This window comes from Pongo pygmaeus, chromosome 6, assembly GCF_028885625.2.
Source record: "Pongo pygmaeus isolate AG05252 chromosome 6, NHGRI_mPonPyg2-v2.0_pri, whole genome shotgun sequence".
Classification (NCBI taxonomy): Eukaryota; Metazoa; Chordata; class Mammalia; order Primates; family Hominidae; genus Pongo; species Pongo pygmaeus.
This window is the reverse complement of record NC_072379.2, coordinates 145,287,865-145,302,871: the sequence shown is the minus strand read 5'-3', so window position 1 is coordinate 145,302,871 and position 15,007 is coordinate 145,287,865. Positions and strand designations below refer to the sequence as shown.

Genomic DNA, 15,007 nt, shown 5'->3' with positions numbered 1-15,007 from the left:
TTTTCCCCAGATAGGGGCTGGCGGTTGGGAGGAGGTGAGGGGATGTTTTCAGGATGATTCAAGTGCATTACATTTATTGTGCACTTTATTTCTATTATTACTACATTGTAATACATAATGAAATAATTATACAACTCATTATAAAGTAGAATCAGTGGGAGTCCTGAGTTTGTTTCCCTGCAACTAGATGAGCCCATCCGGTGTGATGGGATGCAGTGACAGATCATATGGCATTAGATTCTCCTAAGGAGCACGCAACCTAGATCCCTAGAATGAACAGCAAAATAGAGTTCACAGTCTATGAGAATTTAATGCTGCCGCTGATCTGACGGGAGGTGGAGCTAAGATGGTAATGGTAGCAATGGGGAGCAGCTGGAAATACAGATGAAGTTTAGCTCCCCAGGCTACTGCTCACCTCTTGCTGTGCAGCCCAGTTCCTAACAGGAACCCCCTGGGGTTGGGGACCCCTGAGATACACAATTTGGCAGTCAAATGCATCTGTGGAACATACAGCTTTCGTAATGCTTATGTTTAATAAAACTGGTAAAACATATATTATTCTGTCTTATTAAAGATAATAAATGCTTACTGCCTATATTTCTTTTTTTCTTTTTTTTTTTTTTTTTGGAGATGGAGTTTCACACTGTCACCCAGGCTGGAGTGCAGTGGCGTGATCTCGGCTCACTGCAACCTCTGCCTGCTGGGCTCAAGCGATTCTCCTGCCTCAACCTCCTAACTAGCTGGGACTACAGACACACACCGCCATGCCCTGCTAATTGTAATTTTAGTAGAGACGAGGCATCACTATATGAGCCAGGCTGGTCTCAACCTCCTGGCTTCAGGCAATCCGCCTGCCTCAGCCTCCCAAAGTGCCGGGATTACAGGCATGAGCCACCGTGCCCGGCCCGACTGCCTATATTTCTAACCAGTGAAAATTTCTTTTTTCTTTGCTGATAGACAATTAAGCAGGATAATTTACTCTTTCAAAATTTTATTTTCATTACATGTTTAACAGAAGACTAATTCCAAAACCACTAAATATCTCCTCATCAAAGTGACTTTCAAACTTGGCCAATGTTGGAATTGTGAGGTTGTCCTCTTTTTCTTGGAACAGTCTTTTCCTGCTGTTTGCTTGGCTTTTTCTTTAGGTTTTAGCTAAAATGTTATAATAGAAATAGTTTCCTTAATCACTCACTGATGACCTTACCTGTGGACTAAGTGGAATGATTCAATAATTTTAATTTCTATGTTGTCATACCTATTCAATAAAAGAGAACTTTAAAGTAAATTATTAAGATAAAATATTATAAAATGGACAGTGCAAATAATTTTGAAATTAAGAAAGCATAAGTAGGATATGCGACTTCATAGAAGCATAGAATTAAATGGCAATTTTTAAACTAAAATGTAGAAAACTGAATGTGTTATGTGGAAGCTGATAAAGTGAATAATAAAGAAAATAACTGGAAGATACTTTTAGTTCCAGGCCTAGATGATTAATCTTTCAAAAACATGCTGATGCTCAATGCATGTTTCTGAGTAGTCCCTCTTTACCCATTTCTCAGGGAGCGGTTGACACAGTACAACTCCAGGAAGGAAATGCTTGAGTCGCCAGCATGGTTTGTCTTTAGCTCCACGACTTCAGACTTTGTCATTTGAAAATCCATATGTGGAAACAAACACAGTACGAGAGATCCTCTAAATACTGTAATTATACACATAAAAATGAACAAATAGCAGACCTAACAGCTTTTTTTGAAAAAAAGGCCCTATTGATGCCAATTTGATAAAAGAAACAATGTCATTTTCATTTGCAATATTCTGAAATCTCTCTTTGAAAGTAGATACATGATTCTAATTTTGCCAACAACACATTTTAAATTCCAAAAATTGACATGTGGGGTGATTATACGGTCTGTAAAACGAAAATGCCTCAGATTATTGCATATAATAATTACCTATTTTCTCACAATATGAAGACCACTCAAATTGCAGTAATATTTTTCTAATATACTTTGCGCAAAAAGTAGATAATGAATTAAAATTTTAAAATGTTTTATTTCACACTGAGCAAATAAGTATAAACTATCTTTTAAAATAACTGTAGTTGTCCTATTACTTTTAAACAACAGTCCCTTTAAATATTTCTGTTTCATTTTTGGTTTTGACTCATACAGATATGTCAGTTTTAAGGCAGTTTTTTTTTTTGTAATACCAAGATTACTTACAGACACAATTGTTTGCAACTAACGTTATATTACAATCATAATACTTCTTAGTACAATGTTTTTAGCTATAAAAACACAACAAAGAAATGTATATTTGTTGCTATAACCTAGCTATATGCACTTTAAGGAACAATTTGTATACAGAGCTAACCCATTTCAATTCCATTTTCAATTGTATTTATTTAACACTGGTTGTGTACCTAGAACTATTTGCGTAATTTGGAGGACATAAGTAAATATAAATCACAGTGTTTTATCTTAAGGAATGCGTTTTTCTTCAAGGTATTAGTTGGCTATCTATAAAAGTAGTAGCAACTAAGTATTAAATTATATTTAATTAGATTCTATATTTGTCTTCAAGTATTTTACGGCAGTAGAATATTGGGTAAATATTAAGCTCTTATTATCTGGGAAGCCCAACTAGAACTACTGGCTGGAATTTATGGGAGTGTACATCTGTGCCAATGTAAGGGAAGAACTTGACAAAAGTAAGAACCACATAAAAATGGAACCAGTGAGCTTTAAAATGTTTGAGCATGCCTATACTTTGAATATTACAGAACAGGGCTCTTTGGGCTAATTTCATGTAATGGTATAATGCAACCAGTACAGTACCTAGTATGATGAAACATGTTTACTAAAGTCTAGTTCCTTTAATACAACCATAATACCTATCAACCTAAGGGAAAATGTACAGGCTCTGCTCATGTAGACTGTGGACTAATAGAAAAGAGGGTAATGTGTTTTTAGTAGGCATCACTGCAGGGATCATTGTGAAGAATATAAAATTTGAAAAAGGGTTCGCTAGACTGGCCAACTTTGAAATGGTTCAGAAGTGTGTACTAAGTTGCAAAGGTAAGGATGAAGAGAGAGTTTAAAATATAAACAAATAGAATACAAGTACCTATTTCTATACTTATAAAATTATATTTTTGTCATATTAAAAATGGAAATGAAATTCATTGACATTTCATAACAACGTCAACAATATCAACTCATCTGCTGGATTATTACACACTAAATATATATAATTATCAAGTTTTTCGGAAGCTACAACTATCATTTAGAAGATTTGGTGACATCTTAAGTACTCTATTTAAAGTACTTGTTAGATGCAATAATTATTTTGTTGACACATGTCTTCAATTTGCATGCAGATAACAAATAATTCTTAAGATAACAGCTTGTGGAAAGGACAGTCAGGCTTGGGTTTAAAGGCATGTGATCAGCCATGTGGCTTAAGAAAAGCACGGAAAATCTTTTAAAATAAAATCCGGTAGAAAAAGGGTTGCAGAACTTGTAAGCTTTCACAGCATGGTTTCAAATTTCCCATATGACAGATACACACTTATCTATAAAATGAGGAAAATATTTGTGGTTTATTCTTTGAAAATATATTTCTAGCCTTCCTTCGGTTGTCGATACTATGGGGTAATTTCTCACTTTAATATCAGATAATTGGAGGTGGTTTTCATTATTTGTGATCACTGTGTTCCTTATAAGTCCAGAAACCAAAGAATTTGCCTGCCGCGTCTTAGTATTTCACCTGTGATTAGAGCAAATTGCCACAGGGAGGTGGTGATACATCAATCTGCTCCAAGATTCTGAGGCTTGGACCGTAAATGAGTTTCCTCTAAATCAGCATAGATAAAACAGGAAAAATGAAAGGAGGGGACAAAATGTAAGAAGGTGTAAGAGAAATATGATTCAAAACAGCATGTTGTGTTAGAGAAACTGCAAAGATCTCAGTATGGTTGGTTAGATTATAGGGTGCAAATGTTGGGTTAGGAGGAGACTAAATTTAAGAGACAGGGAAGAACTAGAGAAATGCAGTACTATAACAAGATTTGTGTTTTGGGAAAGTATTTCTGGCATAGATATAGATGATAAGCTAGAGGGGGAAAGATTAGAATCTGGGAGATATACCAGGAGGCTACTAAATTAATGCCTGGAGGGAAATGCTGAAAATCTTAACTATAGAAGCTGTGATACGAATGGAGAGCAGGGGATGGACACAAGAAATATTTAAGCATTAGGACTGGCAAATATTCTAAAGATAAATATTTTCCCGCTGCCATGAAAGCAAAAGAAAAAGTTATTTTCTCAACAGCACTCTCAAGAAAAGCTTTATGGATTGACTATTGCATGAAATAAATACTCAAAACTGTGCTTATAGATTAAACAATTATCATCTTTTAACTTTAGTAATAGCAATCATATTTACAGTTTTCGATACAGACTTCAACATTTCCTGAGAACTGATTTAAAAACAGCTTTTATGTATACCTGACAAAGTGTTTTAAGAAATATTTTACATAGGTTTAAATAAATGTTCTCACTACATGACTATTACATGTATTTCAATAGTACTCAAATCACAGAACTACATTGCAAAAGTGCCTCACTGTGAAGAAGAACACAAATGACATATATTATGATTTAATGTGCTACCATTGAAAGAGCTGCATTCCTCTCTTTATTTCAAATATATTTCTTTACTTTTTACCAATGTAATTTTTAGGTCTCCAGAACATATGACAATGTCATCAAGGAATAAGTAAACAAAAAGATAGAAACATTATGCCAATAGGTTTTTTTCCTTTATATACAAGCAATCAAGCCTTAAAATGTTGCCTAGATGTAAGCTGAAACTTCTTAGTTAGAGAACTTGAACACAGAGACAACACTTCACTCTCAGCCAGCTGTGCCACGGTGAAGAGCACTGGATCTGGAAATAGGCTAAGCTGGTGGCCCAGGGAAGTTACCTCGCCATGTGTCTCTGATTTTTTCATTTGCAAACTGAAGCATTATTACAAGAAATAAGTGACCTAGTACACATAAAGAGTAGTGCCTGATTTGAAAGGCTGGGAAGAAAGATTTAATAAGAAGTCAACACAACAAATATTAGCTATTTACGTAATACAAGCAGAACATTTTATAAGTATAATATGTACTGCTGCCTGGCGTTCTAGAAAAGGACACTCATTGATTGATGCTGAAAATTTAAATTGTTGCAGAATTTGTGGAACTCAATCAGGCAACATTTATTAACCAAAAACTAAACATCTTCTTTGATCAAGCATCCCTGTCTTTGGAATCAATTCCACAAAAATAACCCCCTCAGTATCTAGAATATTGGAATAAGGTTGTTTTTGTTTATGTTCTTAATGGTAGAAGCAATGTTAATACCCCACCGTGGCACATTTTTATCTCTGACACGGTACTATTTTTGTCAACTGACACAATAAAATAGTTCTTCTTTTTTTTTTGGAGACGGAGTCTCGCTCTGTCACCCAGGCTGGAGTGCAGTGGTGCCATCTCGGCTCACTGCAAGCTCCACCTCCCAGGTTCACGCCATTCTCCTGCCTCAGCCTCCCGAGTAGCTGGGACTACAGGCGCCCGCCACCACGCCCGGCTAATTTTTTGTATTTTTAGTAGAGATGGGGTTTCACCGTGTTAGCCAGGATGGTCTCGATCTCCTGACCTCGTGATCTGCCTGCCTCAGCCTCCCAAAGTGCTGGGATTACAGGCGTGAGCCACCGCGCCTGGCCAAAACAGTTATTCTTAATTCTGTACTGTGAACATACAAAAACACAATTAACTATGCTAGTATTTCCTTTTAACTAGTCATGACTTAATAACTTAAATGCTTATGTTAAGATATATAAATAAAACTTACATATACTACAGAAGTGCATGAGGCATGATGAAATTTCATTTTTGGAAATTTCATTACTGCCACTGAAAATCTCTTCTACTATAAGTTAAGCATTCGTTTTAACATATTATGAGGACATTAACCAAGTGACTTAAATCATAAGTATACTTTATTAGCTGAAAAACTGCTGGTGGTGGCAATATATATAACTTGAGTAAAAAAATAAAGTTTTATATTAAATACCAAATCTCATGAGATTATACGTGGCTGTCTGGCATATTGTGTGGAGAAAGGTTCTATGGCCATATTCAAATCCACTGAGTAAAATACCATGAGAATTAGTAACATTAGTATCGATGGCAGCATTGAACTCATTGTGTTATTGTTGCTATGAATACATAGAAAAAAAACCTGAATCATGTTTTCTTCAGTTGGTTGGCATTAAAAACACTAAGCTAGTATAATAATTTCATAATCTAAAAACCTGATAGTCATGTTTTATAGTCCAGACATATTTTTATTTGAACGAAAAAATGTTTCAAATATGCTACGTAAAAATTTACATTTTAAGTTAGAATTTATTAGCAAGTAATTTAATGCATCATATGCCATTATTTAACATTTACTTAATACATATTTAAAAATAAGACCCATAAAATATGCTATAATTTCACTATGTGACAGAATTAGGCTGAAATTTTTTCATGTAGTTCTGTTTATAAATTTTTGACCAATGTCTGAAAAAGACATATATATATATATATATATATATATAGACAGTCTGTACTTATAATGTTACTTAATAATTTGGTTCCATTAAGAGGTGACTGCTTAGAAAAATGAGTTAACAGTGATAAAATTTAATCCACATATGTTTTCTGTTAGTTCAAAATAGCTACTTCAGTCTATGATATAGAAGTGACAATAAGCACCTTTTTTTTTAAATTTTACTTTAAGTTCTGGGATACACGTGCAGAACGTGAAGGTTTGTTACACAGGTATCCATGTGCCATGGTGGTTTGCTGCACCCATCAACCCGTTATCTACATTAGGTATTTATCCTAATGCTAACCCTCCCCTAGCCCTCCACCCCTCAACAGGCCCAGGTGTGTGATGTTCCCCTCCCTGTGCCGATGTGTTCTCATTATTCAGCTCCCACTTATGAGTGAGAACATGCAACGTTTGGTTTTGTGTTCCTGTGTTAGTTTGCTGAGAATGATGGTTTCCAGCTTCATCCATGTCCATGCAAAGAAATGAACTCATCCTTTTTTATGGCTGCATAGTATTCCATGGTGTGTACTTGTCACGTTTTATTTGTCCAGTCTATCACTGATGAGCATTTGGGTTGGTTTCAAGCCTTTGCTATTAAAAATAGAAGCACCTTTAATTTTAAGAGAATTTTCTTAGAGGTATTATTTTATTTGGCCTATAATGGTATTTCACCACTTACCAGACTGTTTTTTAACAATACAAACTGTGCCTATTATTTTTTTATGTATTCCTTTCAAATAATACTATAATTGAACAGCATAGATGACATTATAACAGTAAATAAAAATTATGAGTCCAGGCAAGATTTTCCTTTTCACATACTATTTCAATATGACATCTAATGCATAGAGGTGAATAAATCCTTCCTGAATTTAACTAAACTTCATGTAACTTGATTCCATCTTAGATGTCCCAGACAACACAGGTTTAGTAACTTTGACAATGCATATGCAGGTCACATCTCTATTGCCTGCCATTTTCTATGACTCACATTTCCAGATCACCATCCCCGTGCAGATAAAGAAGGGTGTGAATGTACTAGAAAAGGTAAGGAAAAACTTATATATGTTTGGGGAATTTTTCCTGGCAAAAGTATTCTCAGGATCTAATTTCGCCTCTTTCCTAAACATAAAAACTTTAAGGTATATATCGCTATTTATGTTTATGAGGGTATTTCAAGCAAACCTAAATCATAAGGTAAATACAGAATACGGCCCCCAAGAGCTCCTCTGTATTTTTTCAACATTTTTACAGTATACCCCAAATATGTGATCTTCAACAAGCAAATTCAGAGCCAACAACCACATCTTTATATCTAGATTTCCTACTATCAGGGGAGGCTTTAAAATCTGCAGTGTCATAAAAAATCAGTTACTTCAAGCTGTTATTATGAATAGCTACCTCCAAAGTGAACTAAAGAAGAGTTTAAGAAGATATTTTTCAAAACTTACAATTGAGGAAAGAATCAACTTTGTTTTCTAAGTGCAAATGCTTTGTTGGAAAGAATAATTGGCTTAAAACATTTAAACTTCATGATTTTACAGAAGGATCAAGATGTAACAGCCAACTAAAGGCATATATAATTTACTAAATAGTTACATGGACAGGATGAAATTGGATGTGTACTGGCTAAAGTTTGTAAATAGGCTGTATTTTAAATGGCAATGTTATTTACCACAGATAAAGAAATGGTATTCTAAGCATCTCTGTAAAATAATACCACTAATAGCACTAGGTAGGCATATGAATGAATGAATGAATGAATGAATGAATGGGAGAGTTTGGAAGTTCTAACCAGAATATCACCAAATCTTCAACTCAATATCGAATAGGAAAAACAAGTCTTATTCTTTACTGGTTTCTAAACTATGCAGAAATTATTTCATGTTCATTTAGTTTAATATCAATCTTATTGTTGGCAATTTCAATATATTTGTGGTTTTACAGAGTACAGTAAATCTCAGTCCCTTCTCTGAGTTCTAGATTAGAAAATAACTCACAGAGAGCAAATAACATTCTTTATATAAGTATTGCTGATACAAAGAATAAGGCTTAAATGTGTGATACAGTGGGATTCATTAACCTTATTTCTAAAATTAAACAGAGTCTCAAGCCATAGGAAGAACCGAACACCATAAGGCTCTTCGTGCTATCACTATTAGTGCAGAGGCAAAGCCTACTTTTATCTATCGTTCAGCAGAATCTATTCTTTCTGCAGGCAGCCTAGAAGGAGAAAGGTGGGGCTGAGCTAAGCACATCTAGGTCCTTTTCCCATAGTCACCAAACAGATAAGTAACTCTACCTAACATAGGAAGGAATGAATGAACTGTAGACATAGACTCTGAGAGTGTGATAGATGGATTTTTCTTCCCATAAAACGAACTGTTAGGATGGAGAAAGAGGAAGCACCTCCACATTCCAACATCCTTATCTGCTCAGAACTAAAACATATAGGTTCTATAGAGCCCAGGAGATGGGAAAATCCAGTGTTTTAGTGAATCACTCTGTTACAAGTATTCTTTTCAAGGCTTTCATTTGAAAATTAACAGCTGTATATAAATGATTACATCATTATTACTTACTAAAATGGCAAAAATAAGCACATAATTTATTTCAGCAGCCCAATATTGGTTGTAGAAATATACCTTATGTTTCTGATAATTACTTATCTTAAAATATATATCTCTCTAGAAACAGGTAAGAGCCAGTTTCAGATACTGGTATAGACATAAATATAAAATTTTATTTTATTTCACACAACACTGGTTTTGAGGCTTAAAACTACTATCTATGCTGTTTTATAACTTTGCAAGTAGTAAAAAATGATAAAGTAAAGCACTTCACAAATCAGGACTAGAGATGGGAAAATCTTTAAAGTACATGTTTTATTTCTTCATCCCACTGACATCAATCACTAAACAGACAACTTGCACAAGTTGGATCTCCATATGTTTAATATTTTAAAAAAAGCACATTTGAATTAACAATTTCTGAACCTAGATTCTCTCCTTATTCTGTATACCATTTACAACAAATACAAAAATCTACTTCTTAAAAAGATATGACAAGTGTAGACATGTCACACTTCTTTTCTTTCAATCATCAAAAAGATTCACAAGACAAGAAGCTTTATGTAAACTTTAAGAGATTTGAGTAAGTTTTTGTCTAGAAGAATTTACTAATAAGGAACCGTGAATTAAATCTCAAAGAAATTATAGAACTTGAAAGGTTTTGCCACTTAAAATAGACAAAAAACATATATCATCATGCATTTCCTAACAATAAGGATATATTTTGAGAAATGTATCCTTAGGCAATTTTGTCTTTGTGCCAACATCATAGAGTACACACTCACAAACCTAGATAGTATAGCCTACTACACACATAGCATAGACTGTATGGTATGGGTTGTTGCTTCTGTGCTACAAACCTCTACTGCATGTTATTATACTGAATACTATAGGCAATTATAACACAATGCCTCTTTGTGTATCTCATCATACCTAAACATGGAAAAGATACAGTAAAAATATAATATACAAGATGAAAAATGGCACACCTATACAGGACAGCTCCATTATAATTTTATGGAACCACCAACATACACGTGGTCCATCATTGAACTGAAATGTCATTATGGGGCACATAACTGTAAGATTTAAAATATGATATGCACCAAACAACTTTAATATCATCTAAAATGATATGTTGTAGGTTTATAACTGCATAAAGGTTAATAAGACCTAAATTAAATTTGTGGATTAATTTTTTTACCCAATTTTGCCATATATTGATGGTAAAGAGTAAAATTTGAACAATGATTCTTACTTCCTGAATATCCGTGCCTATAATAAAATCGAGATTATATATTTCTCTCCAATTAGTTAATAATTATTAGTTTGCATTAAGCAAATAATGTAGTATGCTTTATAACCAATGAATTTTGCTTGCCTAAAGCTCCTTTTAAGTTTAAATTGTTGTCATTAAGACAAGTTCATTACTATGTTCAAGGTCTCTATAAACCAGCAGTATTTGTTTTTATATGCATTTACATATTTTACATTTAAAATATACCATTTTGGGAGAAGTATATGAATTGAGGAAGAGAAAATAGACTAATATACTATTGTTTAATATTGTTGCATTAGTTACTTAAAATAATTGCACTGGAAAAGACCTTTCTATAAACTTGTAAACAACTTAAATTCCTTGAATGGTGTTTTAGAAAATATATAAATATACATATTTTTACATATAATACTTAATATATGTGCTGTATTAAATATGTATCTATGTACTTTATAACATGTATTCAAATGTTTTTATAAAACATATGAACAAATACATATATATTTATACACATATATATAAATGTATGTGTATATATACACGTATACAATAATATTTGTTAGAGAATATTTGAATCAATTCAAAACACATTTCCCAAATGTGATGGTCAGTGAAATTATAGGTTAATAGTTCTACTAAATGATGTAAATTGGCCTTTATGAAAGATCATTTATTTAAGTGAAAATTCAGTTAACTCTAAAAAGTGAATTTATTAAACGCTAGCTTAAACTCCTCATCATTTAGAACTGCACAATCAAGGTCTTTATAATATTTTCAAATAAATGCAACTCCCTAAGAGTAAAAGATTTTCTTTAAACTTCCCACGTGTGTCCCGTGTATCTACATTTACAGGAAGGGAAGATACACGATTTGTTACATCAGCTCAGCAGCAGTTCATTTTCACTATCTGCAAAGAAATTAGATTATATTTTTATATAACCATAGTGATGAGCTTTGTTTTCAAGTTTATTCTAGTCTGCTTGTACAACACATAGTATTAACAGTTTTTATATGTGTGTCGACAGAGAAAAAGAAATAAGTCATAAGCAAATACATATTTGAAATGCAGTTGCTGTGAAATAAACATCTTCTGTCCCTCATATTAAAAAGGTATTTAGGAACAGAAAGTTTTAGCATACTCATCACATTTTAAAAATGTGTACCAAAGAAAAATGATAGTTTTAGATTCTCATGCTACTTTTTGTCTTGTGATGACCTCTCCTGGTTGAGTTGCTCATTATCTTAGATTCATGTAGTTTCTGTCTTTTTCTCCTTTGAATGTTTTATATTAAGAATATAACTATCATACTTTCCTTCAGAGCTATATTTAATATAAATAAAAATGTTCATTAAAGTACAGTTGATATTTAAAGTACTGAATCCATGAAGCTCATTCTAATCAATAAAGTTCTGTAGCATCCTTATTATTTAATTCATTTCCAGGATATAGGGCAACTTTGCTTTTGGTCACACTGTTTAAATTCAAACGAAATAAAAAGCCACCTTAATTAAGCCATTACACATTTTTAAACAATAGAGAATAAAAGCCAAGTTAATAAAAAATCTTAATGGCCGTAACTATTAACCATCTTAAAAGTAATTGTTTCTATGTTCTCTGTCTTCAAATTCTAACTAAAAAGTTAAAAACTCGGAAAATATTTATGAAATACAACTTTTTTATCTTAAAATGCATTAACCCAATGGCTGCCAGTGTTCCATTTGCTACGCATGGCAGATGTTTCAGATGGACCCATCAGAATTAAAGTAAACAGAATGATGGAACACGGAACCCAGGAAAAACCCTGGATATGAGGACCTTCAATCAGTGAATATAATAAATTTAACATTTAAGGAGTTTATTTTCCAGGAAAAGTGGCAGGAAATTCTATATAACCAGACCTTGAAATGGAAACAGAAATTTCATCAAACTAGTTTCCCAATGATAGAGTTACATATTTGTGTAAATATCAACAGCAAGCATTATATCCCCACAATTTCTGTTTAAATTTATAAAATTGACATAAATAGTAACAACATTTAACTCTTTGTGATTTAACTTGTGTTACAAAAAATGCTATACAATGTTTTCAAGTTCATTACAAACTTAGATTGCCAGTTAGTTTATCTCCTTATCTTTATACATTGTGAGAGAAGAAAAGCTAATACTGTACTTAGGAAGATATGCCAAAACAGTAATACTGGCTCATCACCGGATATTATATAGTAGATTCCTTATTACAACTTATAATGTCCTTTTTCAATGCTATTCCTGTTGATATTTACCACTACAATAAGAACATTATTAACAGAGATGCATTAATGCATCCCAAAATCTTATAAACAAAGAGAAGACTACTTCGCATATGACGAATTCTGGAAAATATTAAACTTTTCTTTTCCTAAATGGACAAAAAAAAAATCTTCCTTTTAAACTCTGAAACCTCCATGATAATTCTTTACCAACTTACTCATTCTCAGAAACTAGTATGCGCTTATGAATATTATCCTAAGATTCCTATAGGCAGTCTTTCTAGTGTTTAACTCTTTCTGAACCAAAGGAACAATCATGCATTTCCTCTCTACATGCACAGTATGCACTTCTAAAGGAATGCAGAAAATGGGCCAGAGTCTTCCATTTCTTTCTAAACCTCATGAAAACACGGGCAATCTTAAACACACACACACACACACACACACACACAAGTTGATTAAAATGCAGAGATATACATATTGAATAGAATTATTTTCCTGAAAACCCTATTAAGAATCTGCTTATTACTACATTAACAACGCTTTGCACCGAGTGTCCCAAGTCCCGTACTGCATCAGTCATATCCATGATATCAAAGTATCAAAGAATTAAAGCAATTTCAGTTACAATTTCCCTGCTTTCCATTTTAATAAGCAAGTGCTAAATGGGCATTAACTTTTTAAGGGGACGGGAGAGGTTAAAGAGACCCTATAGGTGCCCAAACGGTTTAAAACATGCTCCTCTTGTTAACCTCAACCCTGTGCTCATTAAGTTATAACCATAAATAAAAATAAGAAACTTGGTTTTGCCATGGTCTTCACTTTTCATTCACTGACCTACCTAAGCCAAATGCAGCTAACTCTCCCTGCACAAACAACTCCTAAGAAGCTGCCATCTACACCAGTCTCTCTAGCCAAGCTCTTGTCAACCGATCACCAAGACCAGCAACAACTTTCCAGAAACATCACCAGCGTCACAACCCTGTCTCTTCCAAAACAGAAACGCTGGGTTTCGAGTTTGTCTACTGCAGTGGCTGCAAGTGTGTGACAGCGGAGACACAAACACATCAGGGTGCGAGCACTGCGATGCACTTTGGAGTTGATACCCTGGTGCCAAACATCAATGCCGCACTGAAACTGCTCCAGAGCAGAGCGAGGAGACGGCTACTTACGGGACGTGGAGGGAGCCGTCCAGGCTCTGCAGAGGCAGCTGCTGACAATCCACAGCAGGAGCGCTGCCCCGCAGCCGGCGCGCGGAGCCGCCAGCATCCTTCTTCGCCTCCCGGCCGGCGGCGCTCCAAGAGCTCGCTGCGGAGATGCAGTCCGTCTCTCCGTAGGGTTCTTGAAGGGAGATGGGCCGTCCTCAAATACGCGAGGAAGCCAAGCCCCTCCCGCTTCCTCTTCTCCCCTCACCCCCCTCCAGGCTCCAGTTCTTCTGAGCTTGGAGCGGCAGGGGAGTCTCAGCCTTCGTTCTCCCTCCGTGCGGGTATTGCCTCTTGCACTGTGTGCCAGGGCAATGCCGGGGGAGGAAATTCAAACCAAGAAGGCAAAGGAGGGGGAAGAGAGGAGGGGACGGACACCTACCCCGCCCTCTCCTTCTCGAAAAAAAAAAAAAAAATCACCAAAGGACGGGGGAGGGAGGTAATCAGAAGAGCAGAGGCTGCAGAAGAGGAAGGCAGAGCGACGGGGACGGTGGTGCAGCTGTTGCCACTGCGGGCAAGCGCTCCCTCCGCCGCCGGGCAGCGTGACTCGGGGGGTTTCCAGTCGCCCGTCAGCTCACATGGAGAGCTTGTGTATGTGGGGAGCGCGCAGCGCAGCCGGGACGCACGCACGGCCTCAGCGCTGCGCGGCGCGGGGAAGCATCTCCCGGGCGGCGGAGCGCGAGCAGCAGCAACAGCCGCGGAGAGCAGGAGACGCCGCCGCCGCCGCCAGCGCCTGTGAGCCCGGGCGGCGAGCGAGGCGGAGGGAAGCCCTCCCTTCTCTTCCCGTCTCGGTCCCCTCCTCGGCTCCTCCTCCTCCTCCGCCTCCTCCTCCTCTTCCTCCTCCTTACCGTACCCCTTTGGCTGTCAAAACCCTTCTGCCCTGCCCTGGCCTCGTTTGAAAGCAAAAGCGAGACTGAGCCGACGGGCCGGGGTCCATCAGCTGGGGCGGGGGCGGGGGCGGAGCAAGGAGGCGCGCGCCTCTCCCTTGGCGGGAGGTGATGCTGTCCGCGGTACTGAAGTTGGGGATTTGCCGTGTAATCCTAGAACCC

At 36.0% G+C, this 15,007-nt stretch overlaps 1 protein-coding gene across 1 annotated transcript in view; it reads right to left on the bottom strand.

Moving 5' to 3' along the window:
* Window positions 1-14,807, bottom strand: part of CNTNAP2 (contactin associated protein 2) — a 2,269,257-nt gene extending 2,254,450 nt beyond the window's left edge. Inside the window, exon 1 of the mRNA XM_054495308.2 lies at window positions 13,929-14,807. Within this exon, the coding sequence (XP_054351283.2) occupies window positions 13,929-14,025 (97 nt within the window). The 5' untranslated portion in view covers window positions 14,026-14,807. The remainder of the gene's footprint in view (window positions 1-13,928) is intronic.
* Between the last annotated feature and the right edge of the window lie 200 nt (window positions 14,808-15,007).